Source organism: Hylobates moloch, unplaced genomic scaffold (assembly GCF_009828535.3).
Source record: "Hylobates moloch isolate HMO894 unplaced genomic scaffold, HMol_V3 SCAFFOLD_3, whole genome shotgun sequence".
In the NCBI taxonomy this organism is placed as follows: domain Eukaryota; kingdom Metazoa; phylum Chordata; class Mammalia; order Primates; family Hylobatidae; genus Hylobates; species Hylobates moloch.
Window position 1 is genome coordinate 65,236,531 of NW_026652278.1, and position 25,624 is coordinate 65,262,154.

Below are 25,624 nucleotides of genomic sequence, written 5' to 3' on the forward strand. Positions count from 1 at the left end.
CGAATCCTAATCAAAATCCCAGCAAGTTATTTTGTGGATTTTGACAAACTGATTCTAAAGTTTACACGGAGAAGCAAAAGACCCAGAATAGCCAACACAATGTTGAAAGCAAAGAATAGAGTTGAAGAACTGACACTACCAAAGTCCAAGACTTATTATAAATCCACAGTAATCAGGACAGTGTGATATTGGCAAAAGAACAGATACATAGATCAATGGAATGAAATGGAATATAGAGCCCAGAAATTGACCCACACAAGTATAGTCAACTGATCCTTGACAAAGAAACAAAGGCAATACAATGGAGAAAAGATTGTCTTCTTAACAAATGGTGCTGCAACAACTCGACATCCAAGTGCAAAAAAAAAAAAGGAATCTAGACACAGACTTTACATTCTTCAAAAAAGTTAACTCAAAATGGATCATAGACCTAAATGTAAGATGCAAAACAATAAAATGCTTACAAGATAAACTGGAAAAATCTAGATGACCTTGAGTTTCATAATTTTTAGATACAATACCAAAGCCCCAATCTGTGAAAGAAATAACTGATAATCTGTACTTTATTAAAATTAAAATCTTCTGCTTTGCAAGACACTGTTGAGAGAATGAGAAGACAAGCCACAGACTGGGGAGAAAACATTTGCAAAAGATATGTCTGATAAAGAACTGTTATCCAAAATTTACAAAAACCTTTTAAAACACAACAATAATTTATAATAGCATCAAAAAGAATAAAATACTTAGGCATTAACTTATCCAAAGAGGTGAAAGACTTGTACAATAAAAACTATAAAACATTGCTGAAATTTTTTTTTTTTTTTTTTTGAGATGGAGTCTCGTTCTTTTGCCCAGGCTGGAGTGCCTCCCAGGTTCACGCCATTCTCCTGCCTCAGCCTCCCGAGTAGCTGGGACTACAGGTGCCCACCACCACGCCCAGCTAATTTTTTGTATTTTTAGTAGAGATGGGGTTTCACTGTGTTAGCCAGGATGGTCTCAATCTCCTGACCTCGTGATCCACCTGCCTCGGCCTCCCAAAGTGCTGGGATTACAGGCGTGAGCCACCACGCCCGGCCTGAAAAATATTTTTAAAACATAAATAAATGGAAATGCATTCTATATTCTTGGGTTGGAAGACTCAATATTGTTAAGACGTCAATGCTTCCCAAAGTGATCTACAGATTCAATGTAATCAAAATTCCAGGCTGGATGTGGTGGCTCACGCCTGTAATCCCAGCACTTTGGGAGGCCAAGATGGGTGGATCACTTGAGGTCTGGAATTCAAGACCAGCCTGGCCAACATGGCAAAACCCTGTCTCTACTAAAAATACAAAAATTAGCCAGCCATGGTGGCACAAGCCTGTAATCCCAGCTACTCAGAAGACTGAGGCAGAAAAATCATTTGAACCCAGGAGGCAGAGGTTGCAGTGAGCTGAGATTGTGCCACTGCACTCCGGCCTGGGTGACAGAGCAAGACTCCATCTCAAAAAAAAAAAAAAAAATTAGTGATTTGGTTTTTGTGGAAATAGAAAAACTCACCCTAAAATGTATATGGAATATTAAGGGCCCCCAAATGGCGAAAATCTTGAAAAAAAAGAACAAAGTTAAAAAACTCACACTTCGTGATTTCAAAACTTACTACCAACCTACAATAATCAAAATCATGTGGTAGTAACATAAAAACAGATATATATATAAATAAAATAGAATAGAGAACCCAGAAATAAACCCTCATGTATATGGTCAAATGATTTTTGACAAGGATATCAAGATCTTTCAATTGTGAAGGCAACAATCTTTTCAACAAATAGTTCTGGGAAACCTGGCTATCCACTTGCAAAAGAATGAAGTTTAACATTTACTTAACACCATTTAAAAAATTAACTCAAGATGAATCTAAGATCTAAACATAACATATAAAACTATAAAACTCTTAGAAAAAAACATAGGCATGGGCAACAAAAGAAAAAATAGACAAATTAGACTTTATCGAAATGTTTTAATGTTATGCATCTAAACACATTATCAAAAAAGTAAGAAGGCAACCCACAAAGCAGGAGACAATATTTGCAAACCATATATCTGATAAAGGATTAATATCCAAAATATCTAGAGAACTCCTAAAACTTAACAACAAAAATCAAACATCCCAATTCACAAATGGACAAAGGAGTTGAACAGACATTTCTCCAAAGAAAGTATAGAATGGCTAATAACCACATGGAAAGATGTTCAACATCATGAATCACTAAGGAAAGGCAAATCAAAACTACTATGAGATACCACCTCATACCCATTAGGATGGCTACTATTTAGAAAACCTGAAAATAATAAGCGTTAGTGAAATTGGAACCCTTGTGGACTATTGGTGGAAATGTAAATGTAAATGTTTATGGTACAGCCACCATAGAAAATGGTATGGCAGTTCCTCAAAAAATTAAAAATAGAATTACCATATGATCCAGCAATTCCACTCCTGGGTATATACCTAAAAGAACTAACATCACAAAAATACTAATATTCTATGATTCCACTTATATGAGATATCTAGAGTAGCCAAATTCATAGAGACAGAAAGTAGAACAGTGGTTGCCAGAAATTGAGGAGTGGGGGGAATAGGGAGTTATTGTTTAATGGATATAGAGTTTTCGTTTTGCAAGATGGAAAAGCTCTAGAATGGATGGTGCTAGTGGTCGCACAACAATATGAATATATTTAATACCACTGAACTATGCACTTAAACTGGTTCAGATGGCAAATTTTATCTTCTGTGTATTTTAACACAATTTTAAAATTGAGAAAAACTCAACAATAAGAAAATGAACAATTGGGCAAGGCATGGTGTTTCATGCCTATAATTCCAGCTCTTTGGGAAGCTAAGGTGAAAGGATTGCTTGAGCCCAGGAGTTCAAAACCAGCCTGGGCAACATAGCAAGACCTCATCTCAGAAAGGAAAGGAAAGGAAAGAAAAGGAAAAGAAAGGAGAGGGGAGGGGAGGAGAGTGGAGGGGAGGGGAGGGGAGAGGAGGGCGAGGGGGAGGAAGAAAGGAAAGAAAGAGAGAGAGGAAGGAAGGAAGGAAGGAAGGAAGGAACTCAATTTAAAAATTGGCAAAAGACCTGAAGATGCCTCACCAAAGAAGATATACAGATGGCAAATAAGCATATGAAAAGATGCTCCATATCATATGTCACTAGAGAATTGCAAATTAAAACAACAAAGAGATACCACTACACATCTATTGGAATGGCAAAAAAACAAGACACAACACCAAATGCTGGCGAGGATATGGAGCAACAGGAACATTCATTGCTGTTTGGAACACAAAACGACACAGCTATTTTGGAAGACAGTGTGGCAGTTTTTTACTAAACTAAACATACTCTTACCATACAATCCAGAAATCACACTCCTTGGTTACTTACTCAAATGAGTTTAAAACATATGTCTACACAAAAACCTACACACGAATGTTTAGAGCAGCTTTGTGCATAATTGTCAAAACTGGGAAGCAACCAAGATGTCTTTCAGTAGATGAATGGATAAATAAACTGTGGCACATCCTTACAGGGGAATATTATTCAGCAATAAAAATAAATGAACTATATGAACTATCAAGCCATGAAAAGACATTTTTTTTTTTTGAGTCTGTCTGTCGCCAGGTGAGTGCAGTGGGCAATCTCGGTCATGAACCCCTCCGTTTGCCCTTTATTAACTGAATGAAGCCAATCTGAAATGGCTACATATTGTATGATTCCAAATATAGGACATTCTGGAAAAGACAGCACTATGAATACAGTAAAATGATCAGTGGTCACCAGGAGTTAGAGGGGAGGGAGGAAGGGAAGGATGAATAGGCATACTACAGATTTTGGGGACAGTGAAATATTCTGCATGATGCTACAATAGTGGATATATGTAATTATATATTTGTTAGGACCCATAAATGGACAACATCAAGAGTGAACCCTACTATGGACTACAGGTGATGACAAAGTGTCAGTGTAGCTTCATCAAGTCTAACAAATGTACCACTCTGGGCTAATGTTCCTAGTGAGGGAGGATACCTGGGGTAAGAAGGGGCATATGTGGCAACTCTCTACTTTCCTCTCCATTTTTCTGTGACCCTAAAACTGCTCTAAAAAAAAATAAAGTTTGAAAATGGCAGATAAGAGGCAGGACTAACTTGCCGCTCCCACTTGGACAGACAAAGCAGCATATGGAGACTAACATCATGAACTTTTGCTCCAAGAACTACTGCAGGAATGTACCAGGAAAACTAAGAGAATCCACAGACTCTTTGAAGTAAGCAGCTTGCCACTGCAGGCTCCATGAGACAGCCAATAAACTGTGAGTGCCAAAGCGTGAGAGGGTGAATGACTGCCCCCAAACACATACCTTCACTGGGAAACCTGAAGGTCCAGATCATAAGAGAAGGATTTGACATTACCTGGAGCTGAGACAAATACAGAGAGCCGCACAAAATATAGGGGTAGAGAAAGCAGCAGCAAGAGCCCTGTGGGCTCTCAGTCCTCAGGGAGGCCATTTCTGTCTTTATCTTGCAGGAGTCCTTGGGGAGGGCTGCCAGTGGAATTGAGGAAAAACCAGAAGGAGAAGAAAACTTCCAGTTGAATTTTATAACAATTTCTACCGAACATGAAGTTTCCTGGACAGAATCTGGGGAAGGGGTCAAACGGGGAGTGCAAATACAAGCACAGAAGCTGTGGCAGGCAGGGAGGCATAAAACCTGAAAGCCCTGCTTGTGTTCTCAGCAGGGAGGCTTGTAGCCTGGGACAAGTTCTCAGCCCTGCTTGCCTGCTGCCTGGAAATAAACTTGATGCTGTTGGGGGAGCATGCTGACAGTGAGACCAGCCTTTCCAGCTGCGTGGGAGCTGGGTAACACCTGTCACTGTCGGCTTTCCCCCACTTCCCTGGCGACCTGTATGACACAGCAGAGGCAGCCATAATCCCCCTGGGAACATAACTCCATTGGCCTGAGAACCACACCCTTATCCCCTACAGCAGTCACAGCAAGCCCCACCCAACAGGAGTCTGAGCTCAGATACAACTAACCCTGCCCCCACCTGATGGTCTTTCTCTACCTGCCCTGGTAGCAGAAGACAAAGGACATAATCTCTTGGCAGCTCTATGGCCCTGCCCATCACCTGAGAAACCCGAATACTTATCCAGGCAACCCTAGGGCAAACTTGTATCCTCTCTATAGTACCACAGCTGATGCTCTCTTGAAAGCACCACCTCCTGGCTAGAGGTCAACCAACACAAAACCAGCACACCAAACAAAAATGCAACAAAGGACCCTCACACAGTCCACTTCACTCCCCTGCTACCTCCACCAGAGCAGGTGCCGGTATCCACAGCTCAGAGACCTGAAGACACATCGCAGGACTCTTTGCAGACACTCCCCAGTACCAGCCTGGAGCCCAGCACAGAAATGACAATCACCGCAGTTCAGCTCTCAGAAAGCCCTACCCCTTCCCTAGGGGAACGGGGAGAGTACCACATCAAGGGAGCACCCTGTGGGACAAAAGAACCTGAATAGCAGCCCCTAAGCCCCAGGTCTTCCCCATGACATAGTCTCCCCAAATGAGAAGAAACCATAAAACAATTCTGGTAGTATGACAAAACAAGGTTCCTTAACACCCCCAAAAGATCACACTAAGCTCACCAACAATGGATCACACTAAGCTCGCCAACAATGGATCACACTAAGCTCACCAACAATGGATCCAAAAGAAAAACAAATATTTAAATTGCCAGAAAAAGAATTCAGAAGGTCAATTATTAAGCTACTCAAGGAGGCAGCAGAGAAAGGTGAATACCAACTTAAAGAAATTTTTAAAATGTTAAATCATATGGACAGAAAAATCTCCAGGGAAATAGATGACATAAATAAAAAACAATCACAACTTCTGGAAATGAAGGACATACTTAGAGAAATGCAAAATACACTGGAAAGTCTCAAACAATAAATTCAAACAAATAGCAGAAAGAATTTCAGAGCTCAAAGATAAGGCTTTCAAATTAACCCAATCTGACAAACACAAAGAAAAAAGGATTTTAACAATGAACAAAGCCTCCAAAAAGTTTGGGAATATGTTAAATGACCAAACCTAAGAACAAGTGGTGTTCCCAAGGAAGAAGAGAAATCTAAAAGCTTGGAAGACATAGTTCAGGGAATAATCAAGGAAAACTTCCCTGGCCTTGCTAGAGATCTAGACATCCAAATACAAGAAGCTCAAAGAACACCAGAAAAATTCATCACAAAAAGATCATCATCTAGGCACATAGTCATCAGGTTATCTAAAGTCAAGACAAACAAAAGAATCTTAAGAGATGTGAGGCAAAAGCATCAGGTAACCTATAAAGGAAAACCTATCAGATTAACAGCAGATTTCTCAGCAGAAACCATACAAGCTAGAAGGGATTGGGATCCTGTCTTTAACCTCCTTAAACAAAATAATTATCAGCCAAGAATTTTGTATCCAGCAAAACTAAGTTTCATAAATGAAGGAAAGATACAGTCTTTTTCAGACAAACAAATGCTGAGAGAATTCGTCACTACCAAACCAGCACTACAAGAACTGCTAAAAGAAACTCTAAATCTTGAAACAAATCCTTGAAATACACCAAAATAGAAACTCTTTAAAGCATGAATTTCACAGAACCTATAAGAAAATAACACAGTGAAAAAAAAAACACACAAGGTATTCAGGTAACAAACAGTACAATGAATAGACTAGAATAGTACCTCATATCTCAATACTAGTTTTGAATATAAATGGCCTAAATGGTCCACTTAAAAGACACAGAATGGCAGAATGGATAAGAATTCACCAACCAAGTATCTGCTGTCTTCAAGAGACTCACCTAACACATAAGGCCTCATATAAACTTAACCTGAAGGGGTGGAAAAAGATATTCCATGCAAATGGACACCAAAAGCAAGCAAGAGTAGCTATTTTTATATTACACAAAACAGACTTTAAAACAACAATGGTTAAAAAAGATAAAGAGTGACATTATATAATGATAAAAGGACTAGTCCAAAAGGAAAATTCCACTATCCTAAATATATATGCACCTAACACTGGAGCTCCCAAATTTATAAAACAATTACTACTAGACCTAAGAAATGAGATAGACAGCAACATAATAATAGGGGGGGACTTCAACACTCCACTGACAGCACGACAGGTTATCAAGACAAAAAGTCAACAAAGAGGTCAGGCTCAGTGGCTCACACCTGTAATCCCAGCAGTATGGGAGGTGGAGGTAGGTGGATCACCTGAGGTCAGGAGTTCAAGACCAGCCTGACCAAACCCCATCTCTACTAAAAAAATAATACAAAATTAGCTGGGCATGGTGGCACATGCCTGTAATCCCAGCTACTCAGGAGGCTGAGGCAGGAGAATCACTTGAATCCAGGAGGCAGAGGTTGCAGTGAGCCAAGATTATGCCATTGCACTCCAGCCTGAGCAACAAGAGTGAAACTCCGTCTCAAAAAAAAAAGTCAACAGAGAAAAAATGGACTTAAATTATACCCTAAAACAAATGTACTTAACAGTTATGTACAGAACATTCTACCCAACAACTGCAGAATATACATGCTATTCACCAGCACATGAAACATTCTCCAAGATAGACCATATGATGGGCCACAAAACAAGTCTCAACAAATTTAAGAAAATCAAAATTATACCAAGAATTCTCTTAAACCACAGCAGAATAAAATTGGAAATCAACTCCAAAAGGAACCCTTAAAATCATGCAAATACATGAAAATTAAATGATCATTGGGTCAACAATGAAATCAGGATGGAAATTTTAAAATTCTTTGGACTGAACAATAATAGTGACACAACCTATCAAAACCTCTGAAATACAGCAAAAGCAGTGCTAAAAGGAAAGTTCATAGCATTGCATGCCTACATCAAAAAGTCTGAAAGAGCACAAATAGACAATCTAAGGTCACACCTCAAGGAACTAGAGAAATGAGAACAAACCAAACCCAAACCCAGCAGAAGAAAAGAAATAGCAAAGATCAGAGCAGAACCAAATGAAATTGAAATAAAATAAACAATACAAAAGACAAATAAAACAAAAAGTTGGTTATTTGAAAAGATAAATAAAATTGATAGACCATTAGTGAGAAAAGAAGAAAGAAGAATCAAATAAACTCAACTAGAAATTAAACAGGAGGCCAGGCACAGTGGCTCATGCCTGTAATCCCAGCACTTTGGGAGGCTGAGGCAGGCGGATCACAAGGTCAGGAGATCAAGACCATCCTGACTAACACAGTGAAACCCCATCTCTCTAAAAATACAAAACATTAGCCAGGTATGGTGGCAGGCACCTGTAGTCCCAGCTACTTGGGAGGCTGAGGCAGGAGAATGAGGTGAACCCAGGAGGCGGAACTTGCAGTGAGCCGAGATTGCACCACAGCACTCCAGCCTGGGCAACAGAGTAAGACTCTGTCTCAAAAAAAAAAAAAAAAAGCAATGAAACAGGAAATATTACAACCTATACCACAGAAATACAAAAGATCATTCAAGGCTACTATGAAAACCTTTATACACAAAAACTAGAAAATCTAGATGAGATTGATAAATTCCTGGAGATATACAATCATCCTAGATTAAACCAGGAAAGAATCGAAACTGAACAGACTAATAATAAGCAGCAAGATTGAAGTGGTAATTTCAAAAATTGCCAACAAAAAAGTCCAGGATCAGATAGATTCACAGACGAATTCTATCAGATATTCAAAGAAGAATTGGGACCAATCTTATTGACACTATTCCAAATGACAGAGAAAGAGGGAATCCTCCCTAAATCATTCTATGAAGCCAGTATCACCCTAATACGAAAATCAGGAAAGGACATAACAACGACAACAAAAAACTACAGACCAATATCCCTGATGAACACAAAAATCTTCAACAAAATACTAGCTAACCAACATATCATATCAAACATATCAACAGCATATCAAAAAGATTATCCACCATGATCAAGTTGGTTTAATACCAGGGATGCAGGGATGGTTTAACATATGCAAGTCGATAAATGTAATACACCATATAAACAGAATTAAAAACAAAAATCACATGATCATCTCCATAGACACAGAAAAAGCTTTTGACAAAATCTATCAAATCCTTTATGACTAAAATCTTCAGCAAAATGGACACAGAAGGGATGTACTTTAAGGTAATAAAAGCCATCTGTGACAAACCCACAGCCAACATTATACTAAATGGGGAAAAGTTAAAAGCATTCCCCCTGAGAACTGGAACAAGACAAGGATGCCCACTTTCACCACTTCTGTTCAACATAGTACTAGAAGTCCTAGCCAGAGCAATCAGAAAGAGAAAGAAATAAAGGGCAATCAAATCAGTAAAGAGGAAGTCAAACTGCTCCTGTTCATTGATGATATGATTACATATCTAGAAAACCCTAAAGACTCATTCGAAAAGCTCCTGGAACAGATAAATGAATTTAGTAAAGTGTCAGGATACAAAATTACTGTATGCAAATCAATAGCACTACTATACACCAACAGCAATCAAGGTGAGAATCCAATCAAGGTGAGAATCAAATCAAGGACTCAAAAAGATAAAATACTTAGGAATATACCTAACCAAGGAGGTGAAAGACATCTACAAAGAAAACTACAAAACACTACTGAAAGAAATTGTAGATGACACAAACAAATGGAAACACATCCCATGCTCATGCATAGGTAGAATCAATATTGTGAAAATGACCATACTGCCTACTGAATCTACAAATTCAATGCAATTCTTATCGAAATACCATCATTCTTCACAGAACCAGAAAAGATGATCCTAAAATTCATATGGAACCAAAAAAGAGCCCCCATACAAAGCAAGACTTGGCAAAAAGAACAAATCAGGAGGCATCACAATACCCAACTTCAAACTATATTGTGAGGCCATAGTCACCAAAACAGCATGGTACTGGTATAAAAATAGGCACATAGACCAGCGGAACATCATAGAGAACCCAGGAATAAAGCCAAATACTTACAACCAACTGATCTTTGACAAAGCAAACAAAAACATGAAGTGGGTAAAGGATACCCTATTCAACAAACGGTGCTGGGATAATTGGCAAGACCCATTTAGAAGAATAAAACTGGATCTCATCTCTCACCTTTACAAAATCATCAAGATGGAGCAAAGACTTAAATCTAAGACATGAAACTATAAAAATTCTAGAAGGTAACATCGAAAAAACCCTTCTAGACATTACTTAGGCAAAGATTTCATGACCAAGAACCCAAAAGCAAATGCAACAAAAAGAAAGGTAAATAGATGGAACTTAATTAAACAAAAAACTTCACACAGCAAAAGAAATAATCAGCAGGGTAAACAGACAACCCACAGAGCAGGAGAAAAATCTTCACAATCTATACATCTGACAAAGGGCTAAATTTTTACATCTGACAAAGGACAGATGTAGATTCAGAATCTACAAGGAACTCAAACAAATCAGCAAGAAAAAAAAAGAACCTCATCAAATGGTGGGCTAAGGATATGAATAGACAATCCTCAAAAGAAGATATACAAATGGCCAACAAACATATGAAAAAAAATGTTCAATATCACTAATGACCAGGGAAATGCAAATCAAAACCACAATGAAATACTACTTTACTCCTGCAATAATGGCCATAATCAAAAAATAAAAAAAAATAGATGTTGGCATGGATGTGGTAAAAAGGGAACACAAGGGTGGGAATGTAAACTAGTATAACCACTGTGGAAAACAGTGTGGAGATTTCTTAAAGAACTAAAAGTAGACCTACCATTTGATCCAGCAATCCCACCCAAAGGAAAAGAAGTCATTATACAAAAAAGATACTTGCACACGCATGTTTGTAGCAGCACAATTTGCAATTGCAAAAATATGGAACCAGCCCAAATGTCCATCAATCAATGAGTGGATAAAGAAAATGTTGTGTGTGTGTGTGTACACACAACATGGAATACTACTCAGCCATGAGAAGGAATGAAATAATGGCATTTGCAGCAACCTGGATGGAATTGGAGACCATTATTCCAAGTGAAGTAACTCAGGAATGGAAAACCAAGGATCGTATGTTCTCACTCATAAGTGGGAGCTAAGCTATGAAGACTCAAAGACATAAGAATGATACAATGGACTTTGGGTTCTTGTAGGGAAGGATGGGAGGAGGGTGAGGGATAAACATAAATGACTACACACTGGGTACAGTGTACACTGCTTGGGTGATGAGTGCACCAAAATCTCAGATCAAAATCTCAGAAATCACCACTAAAGAACTTATTCATGTAACCAAATACCACTTGTCCCTGAAAAACCTACTGAAAATTTTTTTTTTTTTTGAGACTGAGTCTCACTCTGTCGCCCAGGCTAATAGTAAAATTTTTAAATAAAGTCTATTTTAAAAAGAAATTTTCAAATGATTTAAATGATGAGAGAGAAACTAACAAATATTGAAGACAGTCAAAGAAGATTCAAAATATGGGTAATAGGAGTCTCCAAAGAAGAAAACTAAAACAAGAGAACAAAACAAATGCCAAAATACTGTAATTTAAGAAAACTTTCTTCAAATTAAAAATAAAAGCTCTGAAACTATATTTTAAAAGAACACACCATGTTGGATTGCAAAAATATAGTTAGATAAAATGAACAAGATCTAGCTGTTGATAGTACAACGGGTGACTATAGTCAATAATAATTTATTGTGTATTTAAAAATAACTAAAAGAGTGGAATTGAAATGTTCCTAACACAAAGAAACAATAAATGCTAAGGTAATGGATACCCCAACTACTCTGATGTGATTACTACACAATGTATGCCTCTATCAGAACATCATGTGTGCCCCATGAACATATACACCTATTATGCACCATAATATTTAAAAAAATTTTTTTGAGATGGAGTTTCACTCCTGTTGCCCAGGCTGGAGTACAATGGCACAATCTCGGCTCACCGCAATCTCCACCTCCCAGGTTCAAGCAATTCTCCTGCCTCAGCCTCCTGAATAGCTAGGATTACAGGCATGCACCACCACGCCTGGCTAATTTTGTATTTTTAGTAGAGATGGGGTTTCTCCATGTTGGTCAGGCTGGTCTCAAACTCCCAACCTCAAGTGATCTGCCTGCCTCAGCCTCCCAAAGTTCTGGGATTACAGGCATGAGCCACTGCGTCTGACCTTAAAAATTAAAAAAAAAAAAATTAACACACCATGTACGCCAGGCATGGTGGCTGACACTTGCAATCCCAGCACTTTGGGAGGCTGAGATGGGAGGATCACTTGAGTCCAGGAGTTGAAGACCAGCCTGGGCAACATGGTGAAACCCCGTCTCTACAAAAAATACAAAAATTAGCCACACATAGTGGTGCATGCCTGTGGTCCCAGCTACTCAGGAGGCTGAGGAGGAAGGATTGCTTGAGCCTGGACGCAGAGGTTGCAGAGAGCCAAGACCGTGCCACCATACTTCAGCCTGGGTGACAGAGCAAGACCCTGTCTCAAAAACAACAACAAAAATGCCCAAAAAACAAAACAAAACAAAACACCATGTACCTGAGAATATTGACCCAGAATGACCAATATCACAAAATATTCAAATAAAATTACTAGACTTTAAAGAAAAAAAGAAAAATCCTTTGACATCTAATCAAACAGTGAATAAGTTATGAGAAAGAAAATTAAGTCATCCTGAAGCATTTCTATACCAGTGTTTCTCCAGAAGCAAATGGAGCACATATTTAAGATACTCAAAGAAAGAAAATGCAAGCCAAGGATTGTATATGCAGCAAAACTGACATTCAAGTGCAAAGGGCATAAACTGTTATCAACATATGCAAAAAAAAAGTAGGGAATATTGGTCCCATGAACTCTTTTTGAGAAATATACTACAGAATGAGCTTCAGCCATGCAAAATGACTAAAGAAACATTTAACATAATGACTGGTGACGAGTAATAAACATGCAGTTACAGTATTAGTTATATAACTAATACTAAATGAGAGCTAAAACGGGAAGATTATAGTATACAATGGCTGTTCAAACAATGTAGATAATTATTCTTAAATAGGGGTAGAATGAGGATACAATATGCAACAATGTTTTGTTTGTTTGTTTTGTTTTTTGGGTTTTTTTGTTGTTGTTTTGTTTTGTTTTTTGAGACGGAGTCTCACTCTGTCGCCCAGGCTGGAGTGCAATGGAGCGGTCTCAGCTCACTGCAACCTCCGCCTCCTGGGTTCAAACGATTCTCCTGCCTCAGCCTCCTGAGTAGCTGGGACTACAGGCGTGCGCCACCATGCCCAGCTAATTTTTTTGTACTTTTAGTAGAGACAGGGTTTCACTATGTTGGACAGGCTGGTCTCTAACTCCTGACCTCATGATCTGCCCACCTTGGCCTCCCAAAGTGCTGGGATTACAGGCGTGAGCCACCGTGCCCGGTTGCAAAAATGTATTTTAACTGCTCTCAGTAATAACATTGGTGGCAGTGGTATTACTATTACTCTGAGGGTAATTCGTGTAAACATGGGGTGAAGTAAATGATTATGGAATATTCTAACTCTATCATGTCTTGTGTCCTTGAGAAACAAGATTCTTGGTGTAAAAGAAAGGAGGTACAAATGTGATATAGAAGAGGTTGAATTTTATAACTCTGTGGTAATGAATTAGATGTATCAATCTGAACTCAGAAGATACAGTCATGCACTACATAACAATGTTTTGGTCAACAATAGACCACGTGTATAATGATTGTCCCAGGAGATTATAATGGAGCTTTCATATCATATTTCTACTGTACTTTTTCTATGTCTGGATACACAGAAACTTACCACTCTGGTACAACTGCCTACAGTACTGAGTATAGTATCATGCTGTATAGGTTTATAGCTCAGGAGTATTAAGACATACCACACAACCTAGACATGTGTCCATTTCACATAGCCTAGGTATGTGATATGTCCAAACCTAGGCTATACCATCTAGGTTTGTGTAAGTACACTCTGTGATATTCACACAGTGATGAAATAGCCTAACAACTTATTTCTCAGAATGTATCCCCATTGTTTAAGAGATGAGTAATTGTATTTTATCTCTTTTTTGGTTTGGATTTTGTTTGTTTGTTTGTTTGTTTTTTGAGATGGAGTCTCGCTCTGTCCCCCAGGCTGGAATACAGTGGCGCGATCTTGGCTCACTGAAACCTCCGCCTCCCAGGACCCAGCGATTCTCCCACCTCAGCCTCCTGAGTAGCTGGGATTACAAGTGTGCACTACCATGCCCAGCTAAGTTTTTGTATTTTTAGTAGAGACAGGGTTTCACTACGTTGCCCAGGCTGGTCTGGAACTCCTGAGCTCAGGCAATCCACCCACCTTGGCCTCCCAAATGTATTTTATCTTTTAAAAGGAAAAAAAAATGTACACATACATATAATATCTTAGCTCTGTTCACTAAAGGAGCCTGAAGATGATGACCAACCTAATAGCATTGATTATCCCTAGCACCCAGATTGGTTGAAATACTATTTTCCACTAAATAAAACTAAGACTTCTTGGGGAAATTGTTGATTCCTGATTTGGGGCAGAAAATGTGGAAGATGGGCCTGGGGCATTTTCTTACACTGGAAAAGAGGGAGTTACCAAGCAACTAAGGTGTAAAAAGGACTCAGTGCCAACTTGAAGGGGCTCCCATCAGCCAGAGATAGGAAAATTTGAGCTTCTAAAGGATAATAATTGCAATTGATTAAAACCCATCAATCAGTGAGTTAATAATATTTAAAATGATTTTTTAAAAACTAATGGGTAACCTTGAGAGAATGATATGAAACCAATTCATTATCTTAAATGAAGCATTTATTCTGCCTTCCTGTATAAAACATACCATGGGTAATCAAATACTAATGAGGATATGTGTCTCTTTATAAAGGTACTCTATCTAATAAATGAAAAAATTAAAGAATTCAAATACCACCATTTTTCCATCCCCAATGAATTAATAAATGTAAGTATGTAGAATTAATGGCTGCTAGTATTACAAAAAGAGAGATAATCAGAAATTATGTGCCTCCTGATGAAAGAGCACAGCAGCCCTGTAGTCTCGTCAAAGGTATTGAACCCCAGTCTTACCAAACCTCTGGATTCAGCTGCTCATTTGCAAGAAATACAAAAGACTACAACAATGTGTTGAATTGCACTGCAAACGTGCATCAGCAAATTCCAGACAGTGGGAAACTATAGGTCAAATGGTACAGGTCTTCAATAGATAAAATGAAAGAAAAAGAAAGGGATGGAGAAGGATTCTGTATGTTAGAGATTTAAAAGATATATAATAATTTCTAGTAGGCGAGACTAAACTACAGTGTCTAGAAATGTACACTGAGGTGATAAAACTACAAAGTAACATAAGGAAGTGATCACTGTAAAAAGTCAGGAAAAGGACTTCTGCTTCTGATTAGGATGCAATACAGGGACCAGATTACTTTCCTGCTCAAAAGAACTAAAATACTAGACCAAATACATGGAAAGAAACAAATCTCTGTTTTCACACATTGGATATCTGGCTTCAAATAATAGTGATCCCTGAGAGAGGGGTAAAATGGCCCCAGCTTACTTCCTGGAGAGAATATTCAGGCCAGAACACAGAGAAGGGGGACCCAACAGTCTCCCTGAGGTGAGAAGGCAAAACTGGGAGTTCATGGAAGTCATGTGGCTAGGGTCCACTGAGCAAAGTACTGGTGAGAGAGGTGCCCAGAGAGAGCTCCAGAGATGTGCATGCGGCACCCCTTGTGTATTCATCAGCACATGTGTGTGAGGCAACTACCCAAAGCTTGGAAAAGAACCACTCAAAACAAGTAAGATAAACATTTTTGGAGCTTGCATAGAACCAGAAAAAGTCCATAGTCTCATCTATCAGAGTGGACAACCTCAAAATTCATGAGGCATTGAAGAGTGAGGCAAAATCAGCCCTAGAACAAAAGCTGCTCTGATCCCACCTAACAAAACTGAAAAACAAGCATCAAAATAATTAAACTGCTTCCATACTGAGAAGATAGAGAAATGACACAAAAAATGATAGAATTAGTAGATAAGAACATAAAACAATTATAATTATAGTCCATATATTCAATGATGCAGAAGGAAGATTGAGCATATAGAGATATGAAAGATAGATTTTTTTATAAAGATCCAAATGAATTTCTAGAGATGAAAACTACAACATAAGAGATTTTTAAAACACATTGGACCAAATGAACAGCATATTAGACACTGTAAAAGAGTAATGAACTTGAGGATATAGCAATTGAAATTATGCAAAATGAAACACACAGGAAAAAAAGACTGAAACAAATAAATGAAGCATCACTGAGCAGTGGGATAACTTCCAGCAGCCTAAAAATGGAGTCCCTGAAGGACAGAAAACAGGAGGAAGTAGGGCCAAAAAAAAATTTTCTTTAAGAAATAAGGGCTGAAAATTTTTCAAGTTTGATTAAAATTACTGAACCCACAGATCCAAGAAGCTCAATGAACCCAAAGCACAAGAACCTCTACCAAGGCATATCATAGCCACATTGCTTAACACTGGTGAAAAAGATGAAGTCTTATAAACAGAAGAGGAACAAAGATAAGAATCCAGCTGACTTCTTGATAATAAATATATCTTGAAAATAATACATTCCAGAATACAATGAAACAACAATTTTTAAGTACTAGAGAAGGAAAAAAAGCTGTCATCCAATAGTTTTATACCCAGCAAAAAATATCTTAAAAAACAAAAGTGAAATAAAGACTTTTTCAGGCATAGAAAACTGAAAGAATTTACTAGCTGTAGACCTGCACTTCAGGAAATGTTAAAGTCCTTCTAGAACAAAGACAATTATAACAGACAGAAATCTGGTCAATACAAAGAAATGAAGAGAACCAGAAGCAGTTAATATGTGGGTAAATATAAAAGTGGTTTTTAAAAAATCTCTTTAAGAGATCATTGACAGTTTAAAGAAAAAATAATAACAATGTATGATGGGGCCTATAACATATATGTAGAAGTTATAAAAGATAAAACATTAACCTATGATAAAAGCCAAGGCAGTGACTACTCATGTGGGAAACCAGGTGGTTTGAGCTGGTGATAGGGCAGATTCAGGAATTCCTGGAATGGCTGACAAGGTTCTATTTCTTTATGTGGGTATTGGTTACAAATGTGTTCACCTTGTGATAACTCATGTTAAGCCATACATTTGTGTGTTTTATAACACAAAATCTTTAAGAGCAATTGAAAGTGAATCATTTCATTTTTGTGAACTATATAGATGTACAGAAAGGATATGAAATAAGATTAATAGTAGTTATTACATGGGTATTGAGATTAAGGATGAGGACTACTTTTCTATTTTTTCCAAAATGTCTATATAAATATTATTTACTTTTGTAATGAGGAAAAATAAGTAAAAACAAATATTCTCAATGGAAATACTTTCATTGTATATGTTTCCTTGGGAACAAAATTTATACCTTTGCGCTTACTTCACTACCTTGGCTTCTTTGCTTTCATTTTTACATCAGTCCTGTCCATCCCTATCTGCATTGCTCTGTGGTATGTACTAGCAACCAGAATTAAGGAACTGGCAGGCATTTTTAAAATTTTGTGTACAGTCTTGGCACAGTAGCTCATGCCTCTAATTCCAGCACTTTAGGAAGCCAAGGTGGGAGGATCACTTGAAGCCAGAATTTTGAGACCAGCCTGGACAACAAAGTGAGACCCTACCTCTACAAAAAATAAAATTATTGGCTGGGCACAGTGGCTCACGTCTGTAATCCTAGCACTCTGGGAGGTGTATCACTTGAAGTCAGGAGTTCGACACCAGCCTGGCCAGCATGGTAAAACCCCATCTCCACTAAAAAATAACAACAACAACAAATTAGCTGGGCGTGGTGGCGTGCATCTGTAATCCCAGCTACTCGGGAGGCTGAGGCAGGAGAATTGCTTGAACCCAGAAGATGGAGATTGCAGTGAGCCGAGATTGCGCCACTGAACTCCAACCTGGGTGACACAGCGAGACTCCATCTCAAAAAATAAAAATAAAAAAATAAAAATATTAGCCAGATGCAGTAATGCATGCCTGTAATCTCAGCTACTCAGGAGGCTGAGGCAGGAACATCACTTGATCCCAGGAGCTCAAGGTTGCAGTGAGCTATGATTGCACCACTGCACTCTAGCCTGGGAAACAGAGCAAGATCTTATCTCTAAAAAAATAAAAAAATTAAATAATTAAACTTTTATGTACAGAATCAAAATAAAAACAGCTACAATTATACTTTTAAAGAATTTCTTGTTCTAGCTGATAATAATGTTTGGCTGAGAGAAAGGAGGTGAAGAACAGTTATCTCAAAGCCAGTTTGCAATCTGCTACCCTGGAGATTTCTTTGGGAGACTTTGCATGGTTCAGAGGATCTTGTGATTGTTTTGTAAGCAAGGAGGTGCTGCATTTACAAATGCTGTAGAAACAGCTCTGTGTTTTTAATACTCTAAACAGAAATATAGAGTGCCTCTAAATTTCATCTGACAGAAACCTTATGCCTATATTAGCTGTATCCAAAAATAAGAACAAGCCTAAATGAAGACTGCCACAAACCTTTAGCATCAGCAAAAGGCTGTATCTCAAGGGAGAGAGTATCAGCACAAGGAAAATACCAGATTTAACTAGAAATCAGAGGACCTGATAAAGACATATCCTACTGCACAGTTAATTGCTCAGAGAGCAAGCAGGAAAGTGAAAAATATACCATTAATGTCCATTGTTTGTAAATGGCTAGGGTTGAGTCAAATAAGGCTAGCCATATAGAATATCAGCCCTATTATAGTTCCCAAGAGAAAACCACACACTTTCTAAAGATTAGCAAAGGGACTACAGCACACTAAAAAGTGGGGGGGGGCGGTGAGAATGCCCCGTTTGATTATTGATTTTCTTTTAATTTACAAATGTGAAAAGAAGTACAGTATGGTACATGGGATGTCATGTATTGTAAGTATATATAATGCAGGGTCTGTTTCATGGTAACAGAATTCAAAAATTAGGATTTTATCTAACCTTTGAGCAATATAAGAAAATTTTAGGCCTGGTGCAGTGGCTCACACCTGTAATCCCAGCACTTTGGGAGGCTGAGGCAGGAGGATCTCTTGAAGCCAGGAGTTTGAGACTAGCCTGGGCAACAAAGCAAGACCCCATCTCTACAAATGAAGAAAGAAATGATAAATTAAGAAAATAAAATTGAAACTAGTTCCACAAGAGGCATTGGGGGCTATTAATTTAATTGAATCATGCATAGATATAACCATTTTAAGGGTGTATCGGTGTGAGCTAAAGGTTATCTGGACACTCATTCTGTTTGGAAAATAGAAACATGTACACGTGAGAGTTACTCTAAGGGTTTATTCTAAAAAGAAAAAATCTGATGGGTGAACATTTGCTTCCTTGGGTTATGTGCCATAATGTCCCCAACATAATTTTCCTGAAAAATGACTATATGGATTACCAAAACAAACATATACATCACTGTAACACTTTGTAGTAACATATGCAGTGCTTTAAGCCAACTCAAAGATGTATAACGTAGAACTGGAATCATTTCCTAGACAGAGGACCACTAGCAATAACCCTTAATAGCCCAGGGTCTCCAGGGGCACATTTAAAGCAGGATTCCTAGAGGCTGCATTTCGGCAGCCGCTGTGGAATGAAATAAACACTTTGGAGCAGAGCAGGAAGTCCTGCTGTTCAGCACTAGCTGGTTTCAAGCCAATGGTTCCTAATCTCAATGAGCAGCAGCTGTCATAGTCATTCTGCAGGGATGTCTTTTTGAAAGTTCTTAAAGATCTTAATTGTGACCTTCCCTTCTGGCTCTAAGTAAGGTTCTTCTTGCTCACCTGTCATATAATTAGGAGCAGTCAATTTCATGATCAGCAACACAAAATGAAGTGGTGAATACTCTTACCAAATAAGCTGGAAGAAAGGGACAATCAGAGAGACAGGCAGCATGATGTACTAGAAAGAGAAGTGGGCCTCCTGACAAAACCTGATGCAACGGACAGGCTGCTGCGACCTTGTACAGATAACTCATCAGTAATTCTACTTAACATGCCTCTTTGAAGAGTATTGTCTTAGTCCTTTTGAGCGGCTATAACAAAATGCACTCGTCCCTTGATATCCATGGGGTACTGGTTCCAGAACCTCCTGTGGATACAAAAACTCGATGATGCTCAAGTCCCTGTTAAAAAACGGTGTAGTATTTGCATATAACCTAGGTACATCCTTTCATATAACTAAAATCATCTGTAGATTACTTATAAAACTTAATACAATTTAAATGCTAGGTAAATGATCATCTACTGTGTTGTTTAAGGAATAATGACAAGAGAAAATTCTGTACATTTTTAGTACAGATGCAATAATTTTTCCAAATATTTTTGATCCATGGTTACTTGAATCCACAGATGCAGAATCCACAGATATGGGGGGATGACTGTACCTTAGACTAGGTAATTTATAAACAATAGAAATTTATTGTTCACTGTTCTGGAGGCTGAGACGCCTAAGATCAAGGTGCCAGCAACTTCAGCATCTGGTGAGGGCTTGCTCAACAGAGATGGCACCTTCTTGCTACATTCTCACATGGCAGAAGAGAAGACAAGCTTTCTCTAGCCTCTCAAAAGGACACTAATCCCATTCATGAGGTCTCCGTCCTCATGATCTAATCACCTCCTAAAGACCCCACCTCTTTTAGTACTATTACATTGGAGGTTAGGTTTCAACATATGAATTCTGGGGGATACAAACATTCAGACCACAGCAAGTATCTTTTTATGAAAATAAGCATGTGTAAATAAGGCAATCGGGCTGTGTTAACTTCTCAACATAAAGCACACTTGCAAAAACTCTTAGTTGAATCACTTTGGAGTCTATTCAAGATAATTTCTCATATTAAGGCCTCAGCCTGCCATTGCAAAGATACCTTCCTGTGAACCTGCTCTCAGGCACTGAATGAACTGCTAGGCTGGCACACCAGCCACACCCCCACCTGGCCAACTTCCAGTCTCTGCCTCTAATCCTGCCTTCTCCCATCTCCACCTACTGAAATCCCATGCAGCCTTCCACATTCAGCTCGAATGCCATCTTCTTTATGAAATTTTCTATCAAAGGGGCTGGGAGACAGAAAAGGGAGAGGGATGACAGCCAGGGAGAGATTTGCTGCCACTTGATGGCTTTAGCTTTGCAAAGGCAGCAAGAAACACAGGGGCTTGAGTCTGAAAACCAACATTGTTGAGATTTCCCAACAGTGGCACAGGCAATAAAAAAGCAATGGAAGCTCAGCCAGTGAGGTGTTAAAACACAGGCAGGGTGACCATCTGTCCAGGCTATCACAGACAGAATTTTCACACTGGGTGGGGGTTACAAGGGATGACCCTACATCCCTTCTATGATTCTAAGTTGTGTCATGGCCGTGGGTTCCAAACAGTAAGTTTCAAGTTAGAGGCAAATCCTGCTGAAGGTTCAGTTTATGATTCTCTAATCTTACCTGCCCATTTTCTTGATAAATTTTTTATTTAAAAAGAAATACAGGCTGCAGCCTAGCTACTTGGGAGGCTGAGGTGGGAGGATTGCTTGAGCCCAGGAGTTCAAGGCTGCAGTGAGCCATGATTGCACCACTATACTCCATCATGGGGCAACAGAACAAGACTCTGTCTCTTAAAAAAAAAAAAAAAGAGAAAGCAACATAGCAGCATAAGAGCAAAGGCTTTAAAGTCAGCCTGCACATGGATATGTATCCTTGTCTTAGACAAGTTACATAACCACTGCTGGTCTCACTTTCCTCACCTGTAAAGTGGGCTTAATAACAGAACATCATAAGGGGTTGATGTAAGCAGTATATGAGCTAATACACATAAAGCAGTTAGTGTAGTATATAGCATATAGCAAGCATGCAATAACAGTTCATTACTATCAACATCACTACCACTATTAAAGTGCTTTGCAGGTCCTGACATATGGAAAACGTATAATAAATAACAGCTATCAAGATTTTTAAGTTTATTTTTCTTTCTTTATAGAGATGTGGTTTCCCTATTTTGCCCAGGCTTATTTCAAACTCCTGAGCTCAAGTGATCTGTTCACCTCAGCTTCCCAAAGTCCTGGGATTACAGGCATGAGCCACTGCCCCCAGCCCATCAATAATATTATAATACATGTAAGTTTATATATTAAATGCCATTCATTTTAAGTAAAATAAATAAATAATTCATTTTAAAGATTAATTTTAGATTCATTGTAAATAAATGAATTTGTAAAGCAAATATTTAAAGACATCATTACAAAAGTAGAATCTGGTATACAGCCCCCCTCTGGTTAAGGGATAATAGTGGTTAGCTATTATCATTTTGTAGATGATAAAACTCAGAGATTCTATTAATTGCCCAAGGCAATTAATACTAGAACTAGACAATTAAAACTAGAACTGAGTCTTTAGTTTCTAAGCTCCTTCTTCCTTCCACGAACCATGCAAATAAAAATAAAATAAATTGGAAGTATGGTAGCATGCCAAGAGTTCATCTATTCATCCAGCTGAGAGATACGTTTCTTCCTCCACTGTTTAACATTTTTGAGGTTTTTATTTCCTTTATGTGAAAAAGACAAGAAATCTTTATTCTACATGTAATGAAGGATCTCCTCCAGTACAACTTGGCAGATTAAACACATGTAATGGATTAGTCAGGATGCAGATTCTACTGATAATGAATGAAATAAAATGGAGTTGTACTTCTCTTCCATATTACAAGAAGCATTAGAAGGCCTAGATGGCCAGGCACGGTGGTCCACGCTTGTAATCCCAGCACTTTGGGAGGCCAAGGTGGGAGAATTGCTTGAGGCCAGGAGGTCTAGGCCAGCCTGGACAACATAGCAATACCCTATCTCTTAAAAAAAAAAGGCCAAGTCTAATAGGGTACCCTAAAATGTTGGAAACTCATATCCTTCCCTTTTGGTGCTCAGCCTTTCCAGGATGCCACTCTCTTCTGCATGGTTGAGGCTAGCTCACCACTATAGCCATGTTCCTTCCAGGCAACAAGAAAGGACACGCCTCTTGCCTTTAAGAGCATGATTAGGGCCAGGTGCAGTGGCTCATGCCTGTAATCACATCACTTTGGAAGGCCAAGGCAGGCAGATTGCTTGAACCCGGGAGACCAAGGTTGCAGTGAGCTGAGATCTCACCACTGCACTCCAGCCTTGGTGACAGAGTGAGACTCTGTCAAAAAAAACCCAACAACAACAACAACACCTAATACAAAGAGTATTTCACTGTAGCAAGCTGAAAGGATATGCTGCCAGGAATGAAGGAAAGAAAGATGTCAGCTGTTTGGGGTAGGGGATGAGGGTGGCTCCTCAAATTTCCAGGTCCTCACAGGAGGCATGCTCAAGGTGGTGAAGACCTTCTACTTGCCTACAGTAACATCCTGCAGGAAGCCTAAAGGGGCATTTGCAAAGTCTCTGCTGCTTCCAGTCTGGTCATCCTGAAACTTCAACATCATTACTATACATGATTGCAAAACCACCTTGCATAAGTTGCAGAATCTAACATCTAGGTCAAGGGTACAACTTCATACCATACCACAGCTCCATCTTGCTACACTGTTACCAGTTATACTGAAAATAACAGGCATCACCCATGCATAGTTGTATGGCAGCATCATAGCAATATTACTAGGCACAGTTATCTCCAGCATTACGTGGCCTGGGAGGTTGTGAACAGAATCTGCCAAAAAGCACAAAGATACTTAAGCCAAAGTGGGTAAAAGGCAATTATTATTTTCAGGGAAAACAAATATTGGACAAGATAGGAAGTATAGCATTCTATATGGCTCTGCTGTAATAACTATATGATCACAATCATATTAATTTAACCAAAAACTATGATATAACTGTATCAAGGGGATAGGAAAAAAGGAAGTGGGAAGAAAAGAAAGAGTGTAAGAGAATTAATCCTCATTTCACAGTAATAAATCAGTAGGAATAGTGTCTCAAACTGATAAGTCAAGAAACAGTGTTACATTCCTTTTTCTTTTCTCTTGTTTGTTTCTTCCCTTCCTTCCCTCCTTTATTTCTTTCTAGATATATGTAGATAAATATCAGAAGAAACAGCTAAGAATTTACAGTGCTTACCTTTGGAGATGAGCAGTGGAACAGGAAAAAAGTAGAGCAGGAAATTGCTGTTTTTTGCTAAAAGCCATTTAGGATTATTTGATATTTAAAGCAAGAGGAAGAGGAGAAAACAAATGAGTATAGCATAAGTTGTGGTGAGTACTACAAAGCAAAGGTTGGCAAATGATGGCCCTAAGAAAAAATTTAGCCCACAGACTATTTTTGTGCAGTCTATAAGCTAAGAATGATTTTTACATTTTTAAATGTTTCAATAAAAATAAAACAAAGAGGCCAGGTGTGGTGGCTCCCACCTATAATCTAGGCACTTTGGGAGGCAGAGGGAGGCAGATTGCTTGAGCTCAGGAGTTCAAGATCAGCCTGGGCAACATGGCAAAACCCTGTCTCTACAAACAATGCTAAAAAATTCACCAGGCATGGTGGTGCAAGCCTGTGGTCTCAGCTACTCAGAAGGTGGAGATGGGAGGATCACTTGAGCCCAGGAGGTTAAATCTGCAGTGAGCCATGATCATGCCACTGAACTCCAGTCTGGGTGACAAAGCAAGCCCCTGTCTCCAAAAACATTTAAAAATAAATAAAAAATAGAAAAATAAACAAAGAATATTTGATGACACATAAAAATTTTATTTTTAAAAATTTAATATATAAAATTCATTACTGTCCAACATTAATAGATGAACATTTATGATCAGTTTTGATTATAGCAAACACTAAATTTGACTTCCAATTAAGAGAAATGTTATAACCCCTAAAACAGAACTCCATTATTCTCATTGGTAGGCCTGTACTACAAAAAAAAATTGTACTCCATTATTATTATTATTATTATTATTATTATAATATTTAGAATTTTATTAATAAAAGTGGTGGAAATTTGTTTTCTCTTGTAATGTAAGTACTTACATAATTTTGCCTCTTGGCTCACTGATCTAAAATATTCACAATCTGGCCCTTTATGTAAAAAGCTCATTCATCTCTGCTGTAAAGGGAGGAATGAAGTTTCTCAGAGCACATAACAAAGGAACTAGGGCTCGGCTGGTAAGAATGGGGGCCTGGGAAGGTCAGGCACGATGGCTCATGCCTGTAATCCCAGGACTTTGGGAGGCCGAGGTGGGCAGATCACCTGATGTCAGGAGTTCAAGACCAGCCTGGCCAATATGGCAAAACCCCATCTCTACTAAAAATACAAAAATTAGCCAGGCATGGTGGTATGCACTTGTCATCCCAGCTACTCGGGAGGCTGAGGCAACAGAATCACTTGAACCCAGGAGGAGGCTGCAGTGAGCGCCACTGCACTCCAGCCTGGGTGACAGAGTGAGACTCTGTCTCAAAGAAAAAAAAAACACACAGAATGGGAGCCTAGGGAAAGGCAAG

At 38.6% G+C, this 25,624-nt stretch overlaps 1 protein-coding gene and 1 long non-coding RNA gene across 2 annotated transcripts in view; both read right to left on the minus strand.

Annotated features, from left to right (window-relative positions):
* LOC131383074 (uncharacterized) overlaps positions 1 to 4,844 on the minus strand; it is a 47,965-nt gene extending 43,121 nt beyond the window's left edge. The window contains exon 1 of the long non-coding RNA XR_009212799.1: positions 4,396 to 4,844. This is a non-coding gene — a long non-coding RNA (uncharacterized LOC131383074). The remainder of the gene's footprint in view (positions 1 to 4,395) is intronic.
* Positions 4,845 to 5,466: 622 nt separating this feature from the next.
* The window catches only part of LOC116480734 (DNA replication ATP-dependent helicase/nuclease DNA2-like), a 218,767-nt gene continuing 198,609 nt past the window's right edge, over positions 5,467 to 25,624 (minus strand). The window contains exons 4-5 of the mRNA XM_058437019.1: positions 7,576 to 7,598; positions 5,467 to 5,494 (exon numbers count right to left, since the gene is read on the minus strand). Coding sequence (XP_058293002.1) covers positions 5,467 to 5,494; positions 7,576 to 7,598 — 51 coding nt within the window. The remainder of the gene's footprint in view (positions 5,495 to 7,575; positions 7,599 to 25,624) is intronic.